We start from the raw sequence: 25253 nt of genomic DNA, 5'->3' as shown, positions 1-25253 counted from the left end.
TTCAAATACCACATTCTATTCCAGCAATGCCCTGGGCCTTCAATTAGACATATTGACAATCAAAGACTTTGTTATATACACAAATAATACATGTTCTTGAGAAAATAGAGATTGGGCAGGTTACTTTTAGCTGTACAAGTGATTAAACTAGTGATTAAGTTAGTGTACTAGATACTTCATATGCTTGTTTGTTACTAGTTTTCTAACATATTTGATTATTCAGCTCAGATGTACCTTATGTTAATTTTATGTTTCAGATCAGAAAGTTAGTCTAAACCAATGTGGGTGGATGGCCCACTCTTTATTCATTACAATCTTAAATGCACCTGACTGCATGTTTTATTAGAGTTATAGCTGAATGTTCTATTAGCTAGAGTATTGATCACAATTAGGCCTGAGCCTATTATGCTCAAAATTTTACCTATTATTCTTTCAAGAATTTCCCAAAAAGTTCTTCTATTATTCTTTTTGTTATTCTTGTATCCAGCCTATTATTCCATAATTATTCTCATTCAGTATATATCTGTGGCTAGTCGCTTAGTTTTCAAGATGGGGCTATAAGTAGTTTTGTCCAAATTATTAATAGCCATATATGAAGCATTCCACCTTACACATCATTTTTCTATCCATAATAGTTACAGCAGCCTTAGAATAGCTATCTAAAGTAATAATTCAAGTGTATTTAATTATTAGTGTATTATAATCAAGACACACGATAGTGTGTCGTGCGGCCCAAGAAGCCGGCGCGCCACACCGTGAGTATATTAACAGGAAGAAAGAAAACGCAATTTTCACACCTATGTAGCTCTGTGATCCCTTATCCGATTGGAACCAAATTTGCTAGAGACGTGCCGCCCAGTTAGGGGAGTCTACATACCAAATTTGAAGAAAATCGCTCCAGCCATTTCCGAGATACGAGCGAACAAAATTTCGTTTTAATTTCTTCGTTTTTTTCTTCTTCTTCATCTTCTTCATTTCGCACACTTCGCAAAATTCACCATAAAACACGAATGCGTGCTCGGATTGGGCTGAAATTTGGCACACTTAAAGGGCTCATTAAGGCGGATCTCCGTACCAACTTTGGTAGGAATCCGATGAACATTTAAGGAGTTATTACCGATTATTTGCGTAAAATAAGGTCGAAGGTCTGTCACGCCTACAGGGTAAACCCCTTGGAGGAATCAGTTGAAAATTGATATGTAGATGGAGCAACCATCGTAGGAGTGCCTTTTTGTGGTTTGAAAGGAATCGGTATAAAGACCATGGAGATATGACACAAAACCCAACCTGTTTCAAAATTACGCGATCGATTTTTATGAATAAAAAAACTATTAGTTTTCGTGTCTACCAGGCAAACCGCTTAGAGCAACGAGCTGAAAATCAGTATGTAGCTGGAATAATCATCATAGAACGTTCTTGCAGTAGTACAGAAGAATCGGATTACAAATCACTGAGTTATGATTCGAAAGGCAACTACGTGCAGCAAATGCGAGATCGAGATACTCTAATAGAACAGTCACCCTAATAAAGCATTCAGCTGCATTTATAATTTACACAGTTATTATTATTATTATTATTATTATTATTATTTATTACAGGTAATTTATAAGGCTAAACAGCCTGTTACACCTGATCAACAGGTAAAAAAAGTACAAGTAGACTAATTACATACATTTATACATAGTGTTAGATGAATATTGGTCAATCAATTTCTTAAAATCATCAACTGATGCTGCACATGCTACTTCTTGGGGTAAATTATTCCATGGTTCAACAACTCTTCTTGTAAAAAAATATTTCCTGGCATCTGTTCTTGAAAAATATTTAAATAGCTTAAATGTATGACCTCTGGTATGGGTAATGGGTGGAAAAGTAAAAAAATCAGAATGGTCTATATCATACTTATCATGTAGCATGTTATATTACATTGCAAGTTATTCTGTAGGGAATTCAGCTACAAACAAGTCACCCTGTAGTCAGATCAGCTAGAAGAAGGTACCTAATAGAGAGTTCAGCTACAAAGAAGCCATCATGTAGAGAGTTCAGCTCAAATAAATCACCCTGTACAGAATTAAGCTACAAACAAATTGCCCTGTAGAGAGATCAGCTAGAAGAAGTTACCTTTTAGAGAGTTCAGTTACAAAGAAACAATCATGCAAAGAGTTTAGCTGCAAACAAATCACCCAGTAGAAAGTTCCGCTATGAACAGATCACACTATAGAGAGTTCAGTTAGAAACAAGTCACCCTGTAGAGAGATCAGCTAGAAGAAGTCACATTGTAGAGAGTTCAGTTACAAAGAAACAATCATGCAAAGAGTTTAGCAGCAAACAAATCACCCAGTAGAAAGTTCCGCTATGAACAGATCACACTGTAGAGAGTTCAGTTAGAAACAAGTCATCCTGTAGAGAGATCAGCTAGAAGAAGTTACATTGTAGAGAGTTCAGCTACAAAGAAACTACCATGTAGAGAGTTCAGCTGCAAACAAATTGCCCTGTAAAGACAAACAAATCACCCTGTAGAAAGATCAGCTAGAAGAAGTTACCTTGTAGAGAGTTCAGCTACAAACAAATTACCCTGTAGAAAGTTCAGCTAGAAACAAGTCACCCTGTAGAGAGATCAGCTAGAAGAAGTTACATTGTAGAGAGTTCAGCTACAAACAAATCACTCTGTAGAAAGATCAGCTAGAAGAAGTTACCTTGTAGAGAGTTCAGCTACAAACAAATCACCCTGTAGAGAGTTCAGCTAGAAACAAGTCACCCTGTAGAGAGATCAGCTAGAAGAAGTTACATTGTAGAGAGTTCAGCTACAAAGAAACTGCCATGTAGAGAGTTCAGCTAGAAACAAATTGCCCTGTAGAGACAAGCAAATCACCCTGTAGAAAGATCAGCTAGAAGAAGTTACCTTGTAGAGAGTTCAGCTACAAACAAATCACCCTGTAGAGAGTTCAGCTAGAAACAAGTCACCCTGTAGAGAGATCAGCTAGAAGAAGTTACATTGTAGAGAGTTCAGCTACAAAGAAACTGCCATGTAGAGAGTTCAGCTAGAAACAAATTTCCCTGTAGAGACAAACAAATCACCATGTAGAAAGATCAGCTAGAAGAAGTTACCTTGTAGAGAGTTCAGGTACAAACAAATCACCCTGTAGAGAGTTCAGCTAGAAACAAGTCACCCTGTAGAGAGTTCAGCTAGAAGAAGTTACATTGTAGAGAGTTCAGCTACAAAGAAACTACCATGTAGAGAGTTCAGCTGCAAACAAATTGCCCTGTAGAGACAAACAAATCACCCTGTAGAAAGATCAGCTAGAAGAAGTTACCTTGTAGAGAGTTCAGCTAAAAACAAATCACCCTGTAGAGAGTTCAGCTAGAAACAAGTCACCCTGTAGAGTGATCAGCTAGAAGAAGTTACATTGTAGAGAGTTCAGCTACAAACAAATCACCCTGTAGAAAGATCAGCTAGAAGAAGTTACCTTGTAGAGAGTTCAGCTACAAACAAATCACCCTGTAGAGAGTTCAGCTAGAAACAAGTCACCCTGTAGAGAGATCAGCTAGAAGAAGTTACATTGTAGAGAGTTCAGCTACAAAGAAACTACCATGTAGAGAGTTCAGCTAGAAACAAATTTCCCTGTAGAGACAAACAAATCACCATGTAGAAAGATCAGCTAGAAGAAGTTACCTTGTAGAGAGTTCAGCTACAAACAAATCACCCTGTAGAGAGTTCAGCTAGAAACAAGTCACCTTGTAGAGAGTTCAGCTAGAAGAAGTCACATTGTAGAGAGTTCAGCTACAAAGAAACTACCATATAGAGAGTTCAGCTGCAAACAAATTTCCCTGTAGAGACAAACAAATCACCATGTAGAAAGATCAGCTAGAAGAAGTTACCTTGTAGAGAGTTCAGCTACAAACAAATCACCCTGTAGAGAGTTCAGCTAGAAACAAGTCACCTTGTAGAGAGTTCAGCTAGAAGAAGTCACATTGTAGAGAGTTCAGCTACAAAGAAACTACCATATAGAGAGTTCAGCTGCAAACAAATTTCCCTGTAGAGACAAACAAATCACCCTGTAGAAAGATCAGCTAGAAGAAGTTACCTTGTAGAGAGTTCAGGTACAAACAAATCACCCTGTAGAGAGTTCAGCCAGAAACAAGTCACCCTGTAGAGAGATCAGCTAGAAACAAGTAACCCTGTAGAGAGTTCAGCTAGAAACAAGTCACCCTGTAGAGAGTTCAGCTAGAAGAAGTTACATTGTAGAGAGTTCAGCTACAAAGAAACTACCATGTAGAGAGTTCAGTAGCAAACAAATCGCCCTGTAGAGAATTCAGCTACAAACAAATCACCCTGTAGAAAGGTCAGCTAGAAGAAGTTACCTTGTAGAGAGTTCAGTTACAAACAAATCACCCTGTAGAGAGTTCAGCTAGAAACAAGTCACCCTGTAGAGAGATCAGCTAGATACAAGTCACCCTGTAGAGAGTTCAGCTAGAAGAAGTTACCTTGTAGAGAGTTCAGCTCTGCAAACAAATCACCCTGTAGAAAGATCAGCTAGAAGAAGTTACCTTGTAGAGAGTTCAGCTACAAACAAATCACCCTGTAGAGAGTTCAGCTAGAAACAAGTCACCCTGTAGAGAGTTCAGCTAGAAGAAGTTACATTGTAGAGAGTTCAGCTACAAAGAAACTACCATGTAGAGAGTTCAGTAGCAAACAAATCGCCCTGTAGAGAATTCAGCTACAAACAAATCACCCTGTAGAAAGGTCAGCTAGAAGAAGTTACCTTGTAGAGAGTTCAGTTACAAACAAATCACCCTGTAGAGAGTTCAGCTAGAAACAAGTCACCCTGTAGAGAGATCAGCTAGATACAAGTCACCCTGTAGAGAGTTCAGCTAGAAGAAGTTACCTTGTAGAGAGTTCAGCTCTGCAAACAAATCACCCTGTAGAAAGATCAGCTAGAAGAAGTTACCTTGTAGAGAGTTCAGCTACAAACAAATCACCCTGTAGAGAGTTCAGCTAGAAACAAGTCACCCTGTAGAGAGTTCAGCTAGAAGAAGTTACATTGTAGAGAGTTCAGCAGTTTAGCTGCAAACAAATCGCCCTGTAGAGAATTCAGCTACAAACAAATCACCCTGTAGAAAGATCAGCTAGAAGAAATTACCTTGTAGAGAGTTCAGCTACAAACAAATCACCCTGTGGAGAGTTCAGCTACAAACAAGTCATCCGGTAGAGAGATCAGCTAGAAGGATCACCTTGCAGAGAGGTCAGCTACAAAGAAATCACCCTGCTTCATCTTTTCTTCTTCCTGTAGTAAAGAAAAAATGACAGGTTAAAAAGCCCTAAAGCTGGCCATAGGCCGGCTTTGGGGTATACAAATACAAAAAGAAGTGAAATCTAATCCAAAACAGCCAAGCTGTAAAAAAAGAGTGCGGCCCTGAGAAAGGCTATGGTGAAAAAAGATGTGAAATCCAAGGTGGCGGCCAAGAAATGGCTGTGATGGTAGGTTAATGGTAAAAATTTTAATAACAACAATTCAGGTGAATTTGGTGCCGCTTGGTCTTGGCACAAAATTCACTTGAATTGTTGTTATTAAAATTTTTACCATTAACCTACCATCACAGCCATTTCTTGGCCGCCACCTTGGATTTCACATCTTTTTTCACCATAGCCTTTCTCAGGGCCGCACTCTTTTTTTACAGCTTGGCTGTTTTGGATTAGATAATAATATGCTGTAACTACTGTATAGCTACTAAGTTAGGTAGATAATAATGCTCAAAGACTAGCTTGAAGAAGATACACTGGTATAAGATGTACAAGTTTCAGAATTGCAGATAATCATGCAGTTAAATCCCTGATGCTGGCTGCAGATTATTAACATGAAACGATCTGACTGCTCTATTAGAGTATTTGAGCGTTCTATTAGAGTATATCGATCTTTTAGAGGCTATTCAGCTCCTTTCAGCCAGCACTCCTGTCAGCTTTATATCATTTGTAGTAGCTTAACTCTTTCTTCTAGGTAATCAAGAAGACACACACCCCATAATTCCAGCGATTATTCCCGTGGTCGTCCGATTATTCTAAAATTATGCCTATATTAATCATTCTATAATTCCGGAATTATTCTCACAAAGTTGGTGACCTATTATTCTCAAGATTATGCCGGCATAATAGGTGCAGGCCTAATCACAATCCTGCTATCTTAAGATGTGAAAGGGTTGAAGCAGCCCTCCCCTGACGTTGTGGTGGGTCTTCAGGCCATCTATGTTTCCTGTATCCCTAGCTTACTTCCATACAATCATTGAGATAATGAAACTGAAAACTTGCATGCATGATATCAAAATAATTACCAAATTGAGGCAGTGAGGCATAGCATTAAACTGGTGGGGGACCATATAGTTTTACCAAGGGAAAATGGAACTTTTTTTATATCCACTTTTCCAAATATTAGATGTATTATATGCACGGCCATTTCAGCTAAAATTCTGTCTTACATAGCCTGAATCATGTACACAGAATGTGTCTACTCAAGCACACACTAAAAACAAGTATAACACATCCCCAGTTTCAGCACACAACGCATGTGTTCATTGTGCATGAAATGTGTTGAAATAACACACCTAAAGTACATGTGTTAAAACAGCACACTGTTCAACTTACAAGTGTGTTAAAAGTACATAGCACACTACAAAACAGCACACTAACATGTCACATTAACACATCAATGTGCTGTTGTAAGGTTGGACCTCATTTATCGGGCCAGAACCACATGCATAACAATAGCACGAACTCTGGTGAGAGATCCTAAGATACTACTATACTACTGTTGGATGAGGCCACTTCGGATTCTGCTCTGGTGAAAAGATAATAATAAGAAGTGTAAACCTGCTAATTGTTCATAGCTGATGGAAGAAGCATTGGAGAAGGCACAGAAGGGTAGTACCTGTATTAAGATAGCACATCGAATGTCAACAGTCTACAATGCTGATAAGATCATTGTGATTTCCGATGGAAGAGTAATAAAGAGTGGTATTCACTCAGAATTGATGCTTCAAAATGCCAGTTATGTTAGCATTGTAAAAACATGTTTAGTCATAGAGATTGCAGCTAGCTAGCTACTCAAAACCTTATTATTATTGGTAATACTGTGCAGACCTCTACTAGAGTATAGTGCACAGGTCACAACATACATACAAGTATACAAATTAAATAATTGCTAGTTTTTGTTTGAACTGATCAATATCATTGGAGTCAATCACATTTTGGGGTAGATCATGATTGCCAAAGGGAAAAAGGAGTACATATAAGAATCAATCCGTGTCATTGGTTGTATAAATCTCATATTATGACCTCTGGTACTATGTACAGTGGATATGGGTGTCAGAAATAGATTTGCTGGGATATCAACAAGGTGGTTAATTATTTTAAACATCATTATGGCTTTCAGTTCATATCTGCATCACGCAAGTGTAGGCCAATTAAGGTCTGTAAGCATTTGTGTGACACTAGCGTAACGGGAGTAGTTGCTGGTCACATTATGTGTATGCATTCAACAGATAGACATTTTTTTTTCAATATTAATGAACACGTTTTAACAACACATAAAAACGATAGTCTATGATCATACTCACCAACATGGACGTTCTATTAGAGCTATTTGGCAGCCTCGAGGGCAGCCTCCATGCAGTACACATATCAATGGGATACAGACGTACTACCGAATGATTGACGGTGTCCTCTCGCCCTGCATCTGTGTTTCTGCAGTACACTGTACTAGAAAGTGTACGGCCTGAAACGAGAATCTGTAATCTTCAACTCAGTCAACGAATGATCGATTGTGGTTCTGTGATGGCTGATGATGCCGAGGGATGATGCTCCATCAGTGTTGTGCGAGGCTCGTAGGCTCGTAGGATCTATCTTATCCCAGAAGCAAAGATGTCACTCACTGTACTGATTCCTGAGATCAAGTCATTTGGTGTTACCATCTCCAACTGGGAGGTAATGGAGAAAATTAAACAAGCTAGCAAACCAGATGACTTTGTGTCACTTCGCGTCACTAATTCTTCCCGCGAAATGATACACTTTGAAGGAGAGCTATTGTCAGTTAAGGTGATGCGAAAGTTAACACTGCTGCTGACTGGAAAGACCATAAAACTAAGAGGCTTTGCTGAGCCACTGCGTATTCAGGCAAAACCATTCCTGTCAGATTTCCCAACAAAGAAAGACTGGGAGGAGTACTTCAGAAACAAGGGTTACTCAGTTTTGATGAAGGTTTGCCTGGAGAGCGACCAGATACTGTCAGAGTTAGGGGGCTGCCAATCCGTTGGTTTACAGATAGCAACTCTAGTGGTAATCCATCAAAGAAAGTGTTAACCCAGGTGTTCTCGAAGTTTGGCACAACCCGTCAAGTAGACATTTATGATCCTTCAAAGCATCAACAACAAAGGGGAGCATTCACGTCTTTTGGTCCAACCACTTCAAACAGATACCTCAACTTTGAGGCATACATACAATACATGAGCTATGCCGGCTTTTGTACAGCCATGGGAGGGCTAAAAGGAATGAAGCTGATGCATAAAGAATCAGATGGGAAGAGCAATGTCATTTCCATTACTGTGGAGTATGACAAAGGTGCATACCTCAGTGAACGGAATATCAAACAACGTAAACTAGAAGAGGAAAAGATGGAGACTATTCGGAAAGAAACAGAGAAAAAACAGGAAGAAGAAAAGAAAATGGAAGCTGCTCAAAAACAAGTTTGTAACCGTTGTGTAAATAGATATTTTATTACACAGTTTATATTCAAAGGCTACCCAGGAATTACGAGACCAGCTGTTGCAGCAGAAACACTTGGAGAGGTTAGAGAAGAAGGAACAAAGGAAGAAGGATAGGTTGCAGCAAAAACAAATAGAGAAGGAAAGAAAACGACAGAAGCTTCTTGTGGTAGCTAAACTAAAAGTTCTTGCCAAGCAGAGAAGAGCAGAGGGACAACGGTTGCTCCGAGTGCTGTTAGCTGGAGCAGCAGAAGCTAAATATCAGGTATAGTAAGTCGGAAAATAACACCCTAACACAACAAATACCTGTTTGCAGTTGAAACACCTTAATAAAATAAACGCTGTTTTAGTAGTCTGCTTTCCTACTGTAGGAACCCAAAGGTGTATTAGAGAAAAGCCCATATTATATATTTTTAATACTGTATTTCCTAATGCGATGCATTATGTAGTTGATATAACTTGTAACAGTTGTAAGTACCTGAGGTTACTTTAAAAACAATAACCGACTGTACAGTAAATGGGTTACTTGAAAGTGTAACAGGTTGAACTGTGCCTAAAACATGTATTGAGAAAATCTTGTACATTGTAGGAAGAATTAGTGTTCAAAAGAGCTGAGGAAGAAAGAAAACAGTTGGAAGAAGAAAAGAAGAAACAACTGGAAAGAGCAAAAGCTGAACAAGTGCTAAGGTATAAATGTTTGAGACTAGCAGGTTTTACATCTAGTCATCATAGGGATCAGTTGGTACTGAATGTGGAACAACTAGAGAGACGAAAACAAGCAATACAAACAGAATTGTTATTAAGACATTGTTCTAAACAAAAACACACATGATTGTTGTTTTTTTTAACCTAAAAAGTGAAATTCAAAAAGCATGGCGGTGTCAATATATTTACATACAAAAAAACTTTCTGGCATTACCCATCAACTACTGTTAGTCTGTTCTTCATCATGATCATCTGTTTCAATTTTATTCTCTTGATTTGGTTCTGTGTCCTTTTCGTTTCCTTGATTTGGATTATGATCATCTTGATTTTCATCTTTGCTACTCTGGTCATGATCTTCAGATTGACCTCCTTGATTTTCAGCATCATCACGAGAATCCTTGATTTCATTTTCTTCAGCTACCTTTGGATCTTGAATACTCTGCTCATGATCTTCAGATTGATTGCCTTGATTTTCAGTGTCATTTTGACCACCTGCCTCATCTTTTATATCATCATGAGAGTCCTTGATTTTAATTTCTTCATCTCCCTTTGGATCTTTACTACTCTGCTCATGATCTTCAGATTGATTTTCAGTGTCATCTTGACTGCCTGCCTCATCTTTTATATCATCATCATGAGTATCCTTGATTTTAATTTTTTCATCTACCTTTGGGCCCTTATCACCTTGATCAGAGTCAGCAGGCTCAGTTTCTTGCTTAGCAGAATCATCCTTGATACAGTCTTTGCCTTCCTTGACTAGCCATCCCACACAGGTGTACTTCATCATAAACTGTCTCTCCCAGTCTTTCAAGGTACCCCAGTCATCACTGCCTAGGTCTGATAACTCATCCCATTCATCTGACACCGCCTTCAAGTTCATCGTGGCTAATGCTCGACTTCCATCATGACCAGCTAATTCTTCATAATCCCCACCTGAAATAAAATATAAATTGTAAGTCACCTTTCAGTATTTATACCACACACTAATAGTCAAATCACCTTTGCCGTAAAACGATTTTGATTTAGTTACATCGTAAACTTTGTAATTCACAGCCAGGTACAAAGGCTTGTTTTTGTCACTTCCATTGAACTCCTTCAATTGTTTTAATGTGTACGGCTTCTCAATAACTTTTTCTTTTTCTTTAGCAGCTTCCGCAAGTGCCTTCCGCAAGTGATTTTTATGTTTTTAGCATTGAAGATGAAGCTTGGGCAGACACAATGGATCCAAAAACTGGCTCTGTATTTTATGTGGACCCTGTGAATGACCCCGAGCCAGTTCAAACGTCGTTAAAGCCACCGGGAAGTCCCCTTTTGACTTCCCATGGGCGCACCAGCTCTGCTGAGGAGGTAGCCCGCACACCACCTGACAAATCACCTAAATGGGGTTTCCGTAAGATGTTGACATCTGTGAGTGGTGCGACATCAAAGAGATCACGCGATGACACAGACTTCAACTCTTTCAGTGAACCTGACCTCCGGGGCTCACCACGACCACCAAGAAATCGTAAGTATGTGAACCCATTTGCTACCACAATGAGCAATGGTGGTAGTAACATACTGGAACCTCAACTGATCCATACTGTACCACCAACTCCTACCTTATCTGTACATGTTAACTTGTAGTCACATGGAAAGCCTTGTGGTCTCAAGACTCTGGGAATTATTCCTGCTAGACCAAAACTAGTAACTGGTTCTACATTGAGTCTTAAAAGTCCATCAAGATTTTCTGGCCATGAACCAGTGATAATACAAGAATTGTTACCAGACAGTGTTGTCGTCAAGAAGATATTACCAGGGGACCATTTGGTGTCTGTGAATGGTTATGAGGTTCATCACAGCAATGTAGATGTTGTGCTTGCTAAGGTGGCGCTGACTGCAGATGAGCTAGTGCTACAGGTAGTAAGGGGGAGTGGCTCAGGACAGGCTGCAATGGCAGCAACATCAATGGATAGCGTTAACCAAGAACTTATAAAGCTGTTGTCAAGAAAAGGCAGTCAATGCTCTCCCAAACCTGTACATAGATTGCCCCACATGTTAATGTACCTCACCCTCAACACTGCTGAAGATGATGAAGAAAATAAAGTAGGAATCTCATGCATGTGTGTGTATAACCCTTCCCTGTGTAGGACGTTTTGTACATGTATCCTGCACAAATAGACTCCACTATTATGAATAAGGTGTATCATTTAAGAGCACTATGTCTCACACTGACTGATGTAATGACATCATCAGTGGCATCTGGTAACTGCTCTTGGTAAGCCGCACATGCTCATTTGTATGTATGTAAAGTTTGTTTTCTTCTGTAGTACTAGTATTAGTGTAGATGAGCAACTGATGTCTCTGGTTAGCATTCAGTATGATAAGGAATTGATGATGTTGGCAATACCTGCTTACTGGTATGTTGATAAGGATACAAAGCAATAAGACTGCCTGGAACAGTTAAAGTAGACTTCACTACCTTAGCTTGCCAACAAACTAAGTAGAACTTGGGATATTGAAAATGCCACCCCTTTAGTATTGTTATCTAGTGAGACATATTTTGGTGGTCCCTTTGCTGTAGTTAATAACACAAGTGGTACTGGTGTATTTTCATGTATACAGTTGTAGTGTGTATGAAGCTGAATCACTTGCCAAGCAGGTTGAGCAAGTTTTAAGCCTACTTTATCAGACGCCACAAAGGTTTGTTGTACTATTGTAATTTCAGTTATTGATGTTCTTTTGTTCCATAGAGCTTTTACCTCTGAGGCAAACAATCAACAACTTAGCTACCTTTTTGGTCTCTTCTTTGAGCACCTATTTGCTGCCAAGAAATCTACATCACTTCAGTCATTCCAGTTCTGTCCTTCCGTCACTCTTCCTGTTAATCTCAAGGTGTGAATGTTTTAAGTAGCTCCATTTTGTTTAGCCAGTTGGCATTCCATAGGTCAAGTTCTCGTGTGCTCTTTCCAGCTTAGATTCAGCTGATTTCAGTAGCAATACCGTATTCATGCACACGTCAATGTCATATAGCTCTCTAGGATCCTGCTTGTTTCATAAAGTAAGCATTTAATAATTATATGTGGCCTTTATGTACTTATCATTCAGGGTAGTTTAGTATGCAGCCATCTTGCTGATGATGATTTGAAAGATGTGATACTCTTTTCAATGATGCATTCACTTCTTAAAGTCACCAGCCAGCAGAAGATTAGTCAATTAGTAATATGGCGTAAGGTACTATTAATTTAATATGTTTGGTGGCACACATTGAACATTGTATTACAAAGATATACCTGAGACGACTACGCCAACAAAAGTCAATCACCAGGGATTACTTTATGTTGGCCGTTGGGCTAGGATACACAATAGTCTACCAATTGATGGAAAGTGCATCACGACCTGATCACGATACAAGTGATATTCACATGTAAGATACTATAGATTGTTTGTGTGTATTACTTTACATGTCTACTAGAAATGTACCTGATGCTATCACCATTGATAAGATGCGTTCGCTCATCATGGAATTAGATGCTAAAGGAGTTTTGCAGAGTGTCGAAACATGGTATGCTTTAGATGATTCATAAGTCATATATTTATACTTAGTGCTGTATGTACACTAATAGCAACACTTCTAGTCCAGTTCCTTGTACACAATCAATTGATGCTGCCATGATGTCAATTCCATGGAGCAGTACCGTCAAGAGATCTGCAAGTCTAAGTGTATCAGACTTTGAGGAGATATCAGTCAACACACCTCTCTCACCCTCTGCAAGATCAAGGGGTAGCAGTCTCATTGGTATAGGAAGTAAAAAGAAATCTCTAACTGCCAGCTTGTCTGCTGGATCTGATTATCCAGCTGCACACACTAAAGCACCCTACATGTTAGTGAAGTGTGTGTGTGCGTGTGTGTGTGTGTGTGTGTGTGTGTGTGTGTGTGTGTGTGTGTGTGTGTTGTTAGAAACAGCTATATAGCAATTTTTACTATCTGGATATCCTGAACTAAGGATATCCTACAGATACCACGTGCATGTGTGTGTGCGTGCTTTTGGTTGTTGGACAGTTTTGTTGACTTACGACTTTTGTATTCTTCAGGTTGACAACTGGTTTGGATAATGTTTTGTTTCATTATGTTTCCATGGACTGGGCTAGAGGTGTGTTCATTAGCCCCACCAGCACGTTGACATCTCAACTACATGAAGCAATGTTGGATACCTTTGGGAGAACCTGTGTCCACATACGACAAACTCTGTTTTCTCAAGAACATGATCTGCAGGTTAGCAAAATATGCTTGTACCTATTTGATTGTGAATTTAAGCACTACCTGATTGAAGGCTACAGAGAACTACTGCAATCGAGTGCTAGTGTTTAAAACAGTCAAGTCGTGGAATAATAAGCCCATTGAAATATTATTTCAAACTTATGAGTCTTAGGACATTGATGTTGTAAATGGGGGGATATAACTCCTAACTTTCATCGGTTAATGATTATAACACAAGATCAAGATACTCTAATAGAGCAGTCAGTTACTCTAATACAACAGTCGCACTTTGATGTTATCTGTAAGTAGTTGCTTAATTTCCATATCACCAACACAGTAAAGATAATCTAAAATATCATCTTAGAACTTAAAATTGATCTTCTTGAGAGACCTGACATGCATCTTTGTTGTATGCAAGTGTTTAACTAAAGTTGTGTTAACTAAAGTTAACCTTCCACTGTCTTTCCTAGTCCACTCTTGTGGTCTGGGGAAGGGGCGGAGAAATAGGGAGAGGGAGCAGAGGGGCACCTTCCCCTCTTGGTTTGGTGGAATACTGTATGAATCAGTGCTGGGAGTGTACAAGATCGAGATACTCTAATAGAGCAGTCACCTAACTACTCTAATAGAACATTCAGTAGACATTTAAGTTGGTATTCCTATGCAATTAATTCCATTAACATATAGTACACAAAATATAACATTTCTTATTGTTTTACTGTGATTTAATATCATGTACTACTCCAGCTTGTTTCAAAACTTTTTTTATCGATGTGCTATATGGTCCCTACTCTAGTTGAAAAGTCCAATATTTTTTTGTGTACTTGCTTGTTAACTTTTTTTTGTAAAATAAAATTATCATGATTGGTGAACCCACGCATACCACATCAAAAGAAAGAACAGCACCGCGCGCCTCAGCAATCAATTATCATCTGAAAGTGAAGTATTTATCACGTTTCGTTGTCAGCTATGTTCTATCCGTTACACAGCATTACAAATCAAGAGCTGTTCGAAAAGCACCTCTGCAATCAAAGTAGCCACTATGAAAAATGCAGACAATTTCCATTTTGAAGGGAAGCCATCATGTACTACCGCCAAATCGACACCTTTCACTGTCAGCCAAGATGAATGGAACACAAAAGAGGACACTGCTAAGTCCATGAAGAATGCATTTTATGTACTGCAGTATGCCAAAAGGCACCTCTTGGGCCAACACGACATCGAACAGTGAAAGAATCAAGCCCGTAGCCTTAGCCGTTATCGAGTTACGTTTGTCTGAAGGCATCAGGCAGTCAGTCAGGCAGTCAGTCAGTAGAAAATTCCGTTTAATATATATATATATTTAAAATTCCGTAGCAACTTATTGATAGCGTTTCAGGTCAATCTGAAAGCTTGTTTGGGCCTAACCACTACTGCCTCATCGCTGTCAGGAAAATTGAGGCTGGTTTTTGGGTGATATTTTTCATGGGCCATGCCTACTCCTTTGTGGTCCCTACTATATAATACTATTGTACTGTTTCATAATCAAGAACATGAGTATATCTGAAATGCCTTCATTTACTAATGTATCTACCGTAGAGTCTAGTTGTTAAGCGCATATTACCTGTTAAGTGCATACCCGTTACTCCTACTTTATCATGGTTGATAAGCACATGTGGACGAACATGAAGCTATACAAGAGAAGAAACATTAGAGGTTTGCTAGTAGTGTATAGTACAAATTTCACGAAGTACAAAGCCAAATATGTGCCTTTACTATACATACCAAGCGAAGCAGTCTTCTGTAGTATGCTCCACACAAAGGACTCAGTGCACAAAAACTGGACCCAAAATATTAGTAGATGTAATGACTGCAATTCACACCTCCCCAAGAGAGTGAATCCATAATAATCATGATGAGGTTTATTTATTAGGTGCATGCGCTTAACAACTATATGCTAATAGCAGTATTTTTTGCAAATTTTTATTAGGTGTATGGGCCTAACAACCAGACTCTACTATAATATAATCACCATAATATTATAGGAGTATCACTGAAAATGCTCTCAGATTCAATGTCAAAGCATTCAACTTTCCTGTGGGAGCATGCCCAGACCCCTGTAGCATTGGCATATAGTACGGTTGAAGATTTTGTAACTTACAGCTACCCCATATGACTTGCCACCCCCCCCTCCCTCCCACATACACACACTTTTGAGTACTGTTCTCCTCCCCTGGTCTGGGGCAACCTTACCAAGTATAAATTTGGTACAATTGTAACTGTATATTAGGGATCATGGAGTTTTTCTGGAAAAAATATCACCACAAAACCATGCCTTCATGATGCCTTGACAGTATTGGTGAGGTATAAGCAAGCCCAAAGTGTCTTCAGAATGGCCAAAAATGCTTCAGATAAGTTGCTACAGAACTTTATATTTAGCAGAAATTTCTACTGACTGACCAACTGCCTGATGCCTCAGACAAACGTAACTCGACAACCACTAAGGCTACAGGCTTGATTTCTTCACTGTTAGACATTGCTTCAGCCTGACTGGTGCCTTTTTAGGTACCGCAGTGTGTAAAATGCATAACCTACTTTTGTCCCCCATTTCATTTCACTGACAGTGCAAGATAGCACACATGGCTTCCTTTCTGCTGACTATTGCATTTGTAATGAAATTTGCCCATGTTTCCATAGTGATTGAAGAAGTGTTTCTTGTACTCTTGTAACGCTGTGTAATGGGCTGAACATGGCTGAAAATGAAGCATAATAGCACTTCACTTTTTAGTAATAATATGGTTGGGGCATGCGTTCAGACACAAAATTAATTGTATGGTATTTCAGGCACCATTCTTCCTTTTGATGTAGTATACATGGGTTCGCCAGCCATAATTGTGCTGTAAAAAAGTAAACAAACAAGTAGAAGGAAATATTAAAGGGATCAAAGAAAAAAGTAGTGAAACAGGGGAAAAGCTAAAAAGGTGAAACAAGAGAAGTTGCCTACCTGCTCTAATTCAGTCATGGTTATAGAATGAAATATAGAGATTAAATGTACACTTACAGCTTCACTACTTTCTATAGCTATTCCCTTGCTTTCACTGCTTTTTTTCTTTGATCCTTAACTTTTCCTTCTACTTGTATAAAAGGAGAAAATAATTGTGAACTTTCTTAAAGATTTTGCACTAAATGTGGTAGGAAATAATGGACTTAATAGCTACAGTAAAACCTTTCCAATCACGGCACTGTGTATCACCTGTCTAATCTTCCCTTTGAACCAAATTTGTTATTAGTGTGCAAAGTTACCTCCACAAGGTGACCAACAGTGGTTTTGTGGGCTGGCCAGTTTTTTTGTGTATCATGAGTATGAAATTCTGACAGAGCCAACCAAGTTAGGATAATCCTAAGGCTGCAGCACATGTTGCTGTCAGACCTTCAGTGCTGTACACTGCAAAGTACTAATAAGAATAAGCAGTTGTAATGATGGGAATAGAACGACTGTAGCTTGGGACACATGGCTTTTCTGTTGGTGAAAAACGTCATGAAGTTACGTTCCATCTGTCAACAAAAATGAGGATGTACTGTGACTACTGTCTCTTTAATCTTGTGAGCCAGCCACTCTATAGTGTGTGTGGGCATTAAAGACATCACCAGAACACCAAAAGTGACTGTTCCAATTATAATATTTTGTCACCGGTGTATGTTCTATTAGAGTAATTGAATGGAGCTCTGTATGTTGCTTTACAAATTCACTTATCTGAACACTTTTGTCTAACTCTAGGATAAATGGTGTTTGGATAATTGAGAATCAACTGTAGATCTATGCTTTCTTACTTGACAAGATGTATTACAATAGTTAATTTCTTTGTAGAACACAAAATTCAGATATCCAGAAGCTGATAGTGAAACAGATGAAGGTGATAGTCCACACAGACCAGTGCTGGAACAAGGAGTACTTGTACAGTGTCCTTTACCAGCTTCAGTACTCTCCGACAAGCACAGTAAAAATGTTCCACGATTATCATACTGGATTGTTGGGTTAGAGAGCACTTAACTTGTAATTGTAGACATTAAAGTTCTGTTTTACTGTAGGAGAAGGTTGGCAGAAACTGGTAGAGAGTTTTACGTCTGCTTTCAGGATTCAGTCCCACAGAGTGCTGTTGAGCTAGCATTCAGACTTCATTTTGGTTCAGTTGACTAATGTACATGTACCATGACAATGACAACTTGAATTTTTCTATTGTGACTATAATCCATATACCAAACTCACTTTTTCTCTACCATGTATCTGTGCATACCATTTTGTGAATGTACTAAAAAATGAAGAACCGTCATTAACATAATAAGACACAATAAACAACGTCAATGACTCCTTGGTCACATGCAACCACTAGAGTAAGGTTGCTGTGTGGACATGGCAAGGAAATATTGAGGAGTATAAAATGTATGTACATGCAATAATTCTTGCTTAGATGAGCTAATACAGCACAGAGAAAAACAACGGTGAAGCAGAGTAACTCTGTAGAGACATTGCAAAAATTGAAATCCATTCATGTAGCGTAGTGCCTATATAGACCCTTTAATTGAGATAATCATTTTACTTTTCAATAAAAGCACAAAATTTTCTTATAAGGTTTGTAACACGTGTACTAAGAAGGGGAGGCATGTAAAAGTCCTTTGGAACCCTATTTTTGGACCTTGTCAATTGAACTATTTGGAAACAATCAATATATCAGCTGCAACATGATAGCCCAATAAAACACTATAATTATGAAACAAATTATTTTCTTAGCCTGGCAGCAAACAAAATACTGGAGTTTTGCATTTCCTATGATGTGCACCATTTCTTTATCAGGTGTATAACAAAAGTTATTGAATGATGAAGTTTTAGTTGGTTACAGGTGGACATAAAATCATTGGAACATCAGAGCCGTATATACCAAGCCTTTGCGATTTGATCAACACTGTAAGGTAATTACTTGATACCAAGGGATTTCAATAATTTTATGTCCACATGTAAATAACCAATTAAAACTTCACTGATTCAAAACAATGCAGCCACATCAGGATGATCCTTGTATAGCTAGAGTTTAATAAAACCAGGTAGCTAGCTATATTTAGCTGGCTCACGCAGTACAATATTATTGTTCAATGACAGCCGGTTATAGATAAAGTTTACGGGAACTAGCTAAGTCCCTCAATACTATTTTTTACCTTCTCCGCCGCCCCTGGCTGGAGTCTATTGGTTATCAAAGTCCACGTAAAAATTAACCGGATTCTTCACGTTTGATTGCAAAAAACTTCATGACCACAGCTGCGATGACGGATGAGACTCACGTGTGACTGCACCTGCAAAGCTGTTGCTAAGGACAGCATGGACGAGCGCGGGAGCGAAAACGCCAGCCTGGGTGACAACTTGTCTGAAGGTTCAGATACTGCGAATGACAACAAAAAGTACGTTGCTACGTATGTATTTATAAATGCTTTAATGACAAGGCAGGTTCAAACACAGAGAGTAGCTGCTCGGACAACGTCACATACGATAGGACAACGTCACATACGATAGGACAACGTCACATACGATAGGACGCCGCCACCTTGCATGCAACTTATAAGCTATCGTGTGATGGTCATTGATAAAACTGTCTGGATTGCAGACATCGCCTGTTTCCCGCCAGACGAAGTACCGTAAACGATGAAAGTTTGGCGCAGAATAAGCATGCAAAGCAGGTTGCAGTGGCGAATTTACCATACGAACAGATACTGAACAGCAGCTGATTGGCGACTGAATTAAGCTTGGCGGATTTCCTTGATTCGCTAATAGGGCTTTCTCAGCTACCTATACTGTCCGGAACGGGAATAACCGCGTCATTCGCGTGTCTTCTGCCATTTGCTGAACTTCTGAACAATCCATATCACGTGCGCTATGTTGCTATTTTGGTTGCGTGATCAATCTGTTGCTTCCTCCTCAGGTTGCAGTTTCCCTCTTAGATTCCCTGTTCAAGGTTCGTCTCAAAGACCCCCTGGATCCGCCCTGATTCATCATACAGTACAGTAGTACTGTATAGTAGAGATCGTTCAAGCCCAAAATGCTTTCAGAGCAACCCCATACACGTGACAAGTTTCTATGGAAACTAAGATTTTAAAAATGTATTGAAATATTTGGACCCACTTTGCACGTGTGCAAATAACAGTAATAGATTTTTCCATAAACTCATCAGCAATCTTTGGTGTTTCATTGAATAGCCACAATATTCAGCTAGGTTATTGTTATTACCAGTTAGGCACTGAAGGGTGTACACAGAAGGCAGAGCCTGTTCGAGGCTACAAGCAGAAAAGAATTTGAGCAGAAAAGGATAATTGATATGGTGATTTTATGACAGAAATAAGATTATATTTGTTGGCATGTGAAATGGCAATATCATATTGACATCTTGTATAAACAAGTCCCTTGGTTAAATTTATTTCTGCTAGGAGATTATAGCTACTGGTCCAATAAAAAATGGTTAGTTTAGATAAAGCACTTTCCATACAGCAAAAATGTTTCTAGCAGTTGTAAAAAAGAAAATAGATGCTGGATTCTTGTATAATCGTAACAGCAGATAGCTTTAGCCACATACCATATAGCAGGAAATTTCCAAAGGGTATAATTTTCGGATAATGATCATTGTGAACTATTTCGGAAATAAATTTTCGGATAAACACCACGATAAGCACTTGACGGAACTATACGGAATTGTGCTCTGGCAAGGCAGGTGAAGACTTCTGTGTGTCATCAGGTCATGATGATGCACAGATTATAGAGAAAGCACCGGCGCTTACGCGCCCCTCTATAATCTATGGATTATGTGATGGACTTTACGTAATGCCTAATAGTGATACTAATCCCGTAAACAGCTGCTCTCTTCGCTATTTCTGCCTTCTCTTTTCCTGTGTAGCTACGCCCGATATTCACCACGTGGTTTCCCATTTTCCTGCTTCCACTGGCGTATCCATCATTCTGGTGACGCCTGAATTGGCAACAACAAGTGCAGAACTAGGGGTTGTCAACAGGTAAATAAGAAATACTGGTATCGCCACTCTGTTTACACACCTTGAAGTACTTGAGGAGCGCTATGTCAACTCACGATTTTTACCTAAATGTAGACTACGTATGAATAAGCAATTTCGGAAAATTTATTTTCGGAAATTATTTAGTTTTCCGAAATATCCAAAAATTACACCCTCCGGAAATTTCCCGCTATACGGTTTTCTTCAGTATTCGTGTTCTTATGCTTAATACAGAACCAGAGAGTTAGTAAGAGAGCAGCAGGAGTAGCTATTAAAGGCAAAGCAGCAATAGCAAAGGCAGGAGGAGGAGCAATGGTTGCTGGTAGTACCAGCAAATTGTATGCATAGTAGCAGCAAGCCGCAGTAGCTATACATGCAGCAGGGGTAGCAGCAACAGCAGCAGCAGTATGAATGCGTTTTGCAGGGAAACACAGGTCCCTAGGGATATGCATGCAGGAAACAGGAGTACTCAGGGAAGCTATAACTATGACACTGACAGACGGACACTGCCCCTGCAAACTTTTTTCCGTACAAACTATACATGTATGGAGTGCTTGTTCATCAGACTAGTATATAGGAGCTACTTGAACATTGTAACATAGACTAGGTCCTGGATTCACAATTAGCCACTGTTCCAACCCTTTAGCGGCATGTATAAAATTGTAAGAGCAGTGTGACATTTTCTGGAATTGTTCCTTCCTGGTTACTATGAGTGGAAGACTTGGCAACTGCTAGGAAGCAATGACCACTGATATTGTTGTATATAGATATGTCTAATTTGTATATTCTGTAATGTTTTGCTGCCGGTACTTTTTAAAAATTTTATGGTAATGTACCTGACCCCACCCTACACTGTCTATATGATCACATGACATCACTCGGCTGTTGAGACCTCACCCAGAAGACACAGAATAAATTAAACCTTGTTACCCACACTTGGCAACATGAATTACAGAGTGATACAGGAGTAGTTCTTCAGCTTGGTCAGGAAGTTGAGTTGCATGTGTATGCATATGAAAGCTAGATCTACAATAGCATAGTATAGCAATAAGTGGCACAAACAGCAGCTAGAAACATGCATTGCCTAAGGGCACAGCTGTAGGCCGGGTATGGGGATTACCCTTCACTTACCTCAGAGACCCCCTCCTGGATCTGCCCCTGGACATCTACATATTAAACATGAGCAGAGTTATGAATATTGGATAATAACTGCCTGCCCACATGTAAACTAAGCAAGAAACTGGTACTGAATCCAGTTGCATTGGCTTAAATGTGATTACAGTGTGTTGCATACCATAAAATCACTCCATATGAGAATATAATATTATTTTCCCATCCAGAAGTTTAGTATGTATTGTTCTTATTCATTGCTAAAAATCACTGCTCTATTTAAGAGGACAGGGAAATTAACTAACATGTGGGCAATACATGGCAGTCACTAAACAATGCTACAGTTATATCACAGGTCATCAAGATGTTTTTTGCTTAGAAACAATAATCTTTCCCATATACCTCTACAGCCTAAAATGATGGTATACCAATTCTTTGTCACTAGGCTTATACAACTCTTCTATGCATTATATTGTACATGCTCACAGATGGTGTTACCATTTTTTCCCCACAGGTTTAGCATGCAGGCTAGATTATAGGAACTTTAAAGTTCATCCTTTATCCACTTGACTAGTATATCTGTTCTATTTGTAACATAAATTTAACTTAAGTATTATGTGTGTGTATATACATACGTAGGGAGAAAAATGAAAAGAACAATGAAAATCCTGTAGGCTTGCCTGCTCTGGTAAGTGTAGGTATAGATGTCATTGTTGTTCTTATTACTACAGTGCAAGGAAAACATTGGAATTTTTAAGTTCGATTACTTTAGGCTCCTACACCTGAAGATATACTAGTGGACATTTAATTCCTAATTTAGTCATGGAGGGACACTTGAAGATATACTAGTGGACATTAACTCTAATAAATTTAGTCGCTAAATTAGCGATTAAATGTCCACTAGTATATCTTCAGGTGTAGGGGACCTCCCTTGTTTCCTTACTTCTTTCTATGATCTAATCAAACTTAATTTTTCATTGCACTTGTTTGTTCACTTTTATGACTAACATGCACATATACCACATCAAAAGAAAGAATGGTACCAGACTTATCTTAACACATATCCCAATATTGAAAAGTGCCAACTGCCAAGTGGCCATTACCATAGATTATATATTCCCTACGGTATATAATCTATGCCTTACACTTTGTTTTCAGTTATGTTCAGCGCATTATACAGCATTACAAATAAGGAACAGTACAAGAAGTGCCTCTACATTCAATCCAGTCACTATGAAAAATACAGATGATAGGCCAGGCAATGTAGAATACCAGTTTCTCATCCTTCAATTTTGATGCAGTGGCAGATCTAGGATTTTTAAAGGGGGTTTCTGAAAATTGGTATAGCTGAATAAGGCATCAGATGACATTTTTTCCAGAAAATTTTGAGATTTTAGAAGCTGTGAGATTGGATTTTAGGCTACTTTTAGTTAGCAATTACAATAAATTCAATACTTTAAACTGTAAAAACTATAGCTAACTATAGGTGACTATAAGCTGTAGCTTTGATTGCTCTATTAGAGTATTTACTTGACTGCTCTATTAGAGTATTTCGATCATTTTTAATGCAGTGGGAGATAGTGTTGCTGAGGGTTTAATAGCTATAAATGGTGTCAGTTAAGTGCAGCTGAATGCATGCTACTGAAATACAGTGGTACATAGTTGTTTGATATGACAAATTGTCAGTACAACAATGTTTATGTATTTAGACTGCCACTGAGCTAGCAGCCCATTTACACTAACCATCTAGTTCGAACTAACTCGAATCAGAGCGATTTCCAAGTCAGTGTAAACGCGTACCATATTGAACCGAACCATGTTGAACCGCTCTGAAATGGACCTGCTAGGGATGTGGGTCTGGTTCGAACTAGTTCGCTCTACTCACCCAGTATAAACAGTTGCGAACCTGCAGTTCGATTTGGCTCTAGTAAGCGGGATAAAGATACGGAGAACTACAGTTAAAATGGTGACTGTAAAGACGAAATGAAGCAACAGCGAAGTATTTAGGGGACAATACGGAAGGAAAGCCTCAAGAACAACAAAAGGACTCAAAAACAAACAGGTACGCGTGCGAATGAACAACTAACCAACTCCATAGAATTGAGAGGTTGTCGCCTACTAACCTTACAATAACAGAGCACACAAATCCTTTAACTCCATCTACAATCTCTACTTTGATAAAAATTATGATTGTGGTTTTTTAAGTTTTTTGGTGATTGGAGCGGGTTTGGCCTTCGTAGTATAAACGGTGCTAAAAATAGCTACTCCACCACTGTGATGGGTGCATGGTTATTATTGTATGCCCAAAATCACAGCGACAGCAAGCTATCTGTCACTACAGGGATTGCCAAAGGCTTTGTGCTCCCAATTTTCCACCTTTCTGGAGCAGGGAAACGTTTTCTTACCTCTAAATGATGTCTAGTCTACCTCAAACATAGAAATGCTTGCTCACGTGATCTATTATAGCAATAATGAGACTCAACTTACCTGGCCTTACAAAAAAAAAGGTAAGACATCACACACTACTGTGAATTTACACTTTGAGCTGTCAGTGAAGAGAAATATAGGATCAAAGGTAAGTCCATGCATACATTGCATGTACTGCAGTGGCACCTGTCAGGTTGAAGCAACATCGAGCAGTGAAAAAATCAAACCAGCCATTATTGAGTTACGCTTGTCTGAAGGTATTAGTAATCAGTTAGTCAGGCAATAGAGAATTCTAAAAAATGATTTTGTTTACCTATTGGAAGGAGTTTGGGTCAGACTGAAGGCACTTTTGAGTTGGGGTTTTCACTTTCCCACAACAAAATGTTGGCCAGAAACCAGCCTCACAATACCCTCATGGTGCCTTGGCAGTATTGGTTAGGTCAAACGAAGCCAATATACAGTTACTACCAGACTGTGTGATAATATGTACATTTATGTGTGGTCTTCCACACACATCCAATTCCATGACTTGAGTTAGTGTTCAAGTAATGTATTAACCTGAACATTTTCAATCCATTACGCTATGTTTGCATTAACTTCTGACCAAATTTCAAGTGAATAGCTCTTTCCAATCTGAAGTTATAAATTTTCAAAGTTGGTAGGTAAGATGTGTGTGGAAGACCTCTTTTCGCACATACAGTATAATTATCATGCAGTTGTGGATGTTTGTTATTTGCTACAGCTCAGATTTTCTACACAGTCAGATCGTACTTTCCTACTGATTGGATTATCGCTAGCTTTCATCCATGCTTTGACGATTACAACATTGTGGATATTATTTAGTAATGTGTTCAGAAATTTTGCGAACCATCGTGTTTCGTATAATTACTTTCATTGCATTAATCAAGTCACAATCAACTGCAGCAATCTGCTTTATTGTTCTGCTATGGGTAACCAAACAGGATGTTGTTTTGATCACTCCTCTTACAAATGTATTGAA

The 25253-nt window shown here is 38.8% G+C and overlaps 2 protein-coding genes, 1 long non-coding RNA gene and 1 pseudogene across 3 annotated transcripts; 3 read left to right on the top strand and 1 right to left on the bottom strand.

Moving 5' to 3' along the window:
* Positions 1-6882: 6882 nt before the first annotated feature.
* Positions 6883-9624, top strand: LOC136237662 (A-kinase anchor protein 17A-like; annotated as a pseudogene).
* Positions 9545-10615, bottom strand: LOC136237897 (protein starmaker-like). Its single transcript, XM_066028150.1, has 2 exons — positions 10456-10615; positions 9545-10389 (listed from the first exon to the last, which is right to left on the bottom strand). The coding sequence occupies exon 2, from the start codon at positions 10334-10336 to the stop codon at positions 9674-9676; it is 663 nt and encodes a 220-aa protein (XP_065884222.1). The 5' UTR covers positions 10337-10389; positions 10456-10615; the 3' UTR covers positions 9545-9673.
* Positions 10616-10663: 48 nt separating this feature from the next.
* LOC136237896 (protein inturned-like) lies at positions 10664-18000 on the top strand. The gene is made up of 13 exons (XM_066028149.1): positions 10664-11538; positions 11583-11710; positions 11763-11852; positions 12058-12135; positions 12186-12327; positions 12380-12493; positions 12541-12666; positions 12720-12859; positions 12908-12997; positions 13059-13316; positions 13528-13708; positions 17538-17704; positions 17759-18000. The coding sequence occupies exons 1-13, from the start codon at positions 11386-11388 to the stop codon at positions 17865-17867; spliced, it is 1776 nt and encodes a 591-aa protein (XP_065884221.1). The 5' UTR covers positions 10664-11385; the 3' UTR covers positions 17868-18000.
* Positions 18001-19039: 1039 nt separating this feature from the next.
* On the top strand, positions 19040-25101 carry LOC136237898 (uncharacterized). The gene is made up of 3 exons (XR_010692638.1): positions 19040-19120; positions 22466-22514; positions 24996-25101. It is a non-coding gene; the product is annotated as an uncharacterized lncRNA (long non-coding RNA).
* The last annotated feature ends 152 nt before the right edge of the window (positions 25102-25253 follow it).

Source organism: Dysidea avara, chromosome 11, assembly GCF_963678975.1.
Source record: "Dysidea avara chromosome 11, odDysAvar1.4, whole genome shotgun sequence".
NCBI lineage: Eukaryota > Metazoa > Porifera > Demospongiae > Dictyoceratida > Dysideidae > Dysidea > Dysidea avara.
This window is presented reverse-complemented; position numbering and strand designations above follow the sequence as displayed.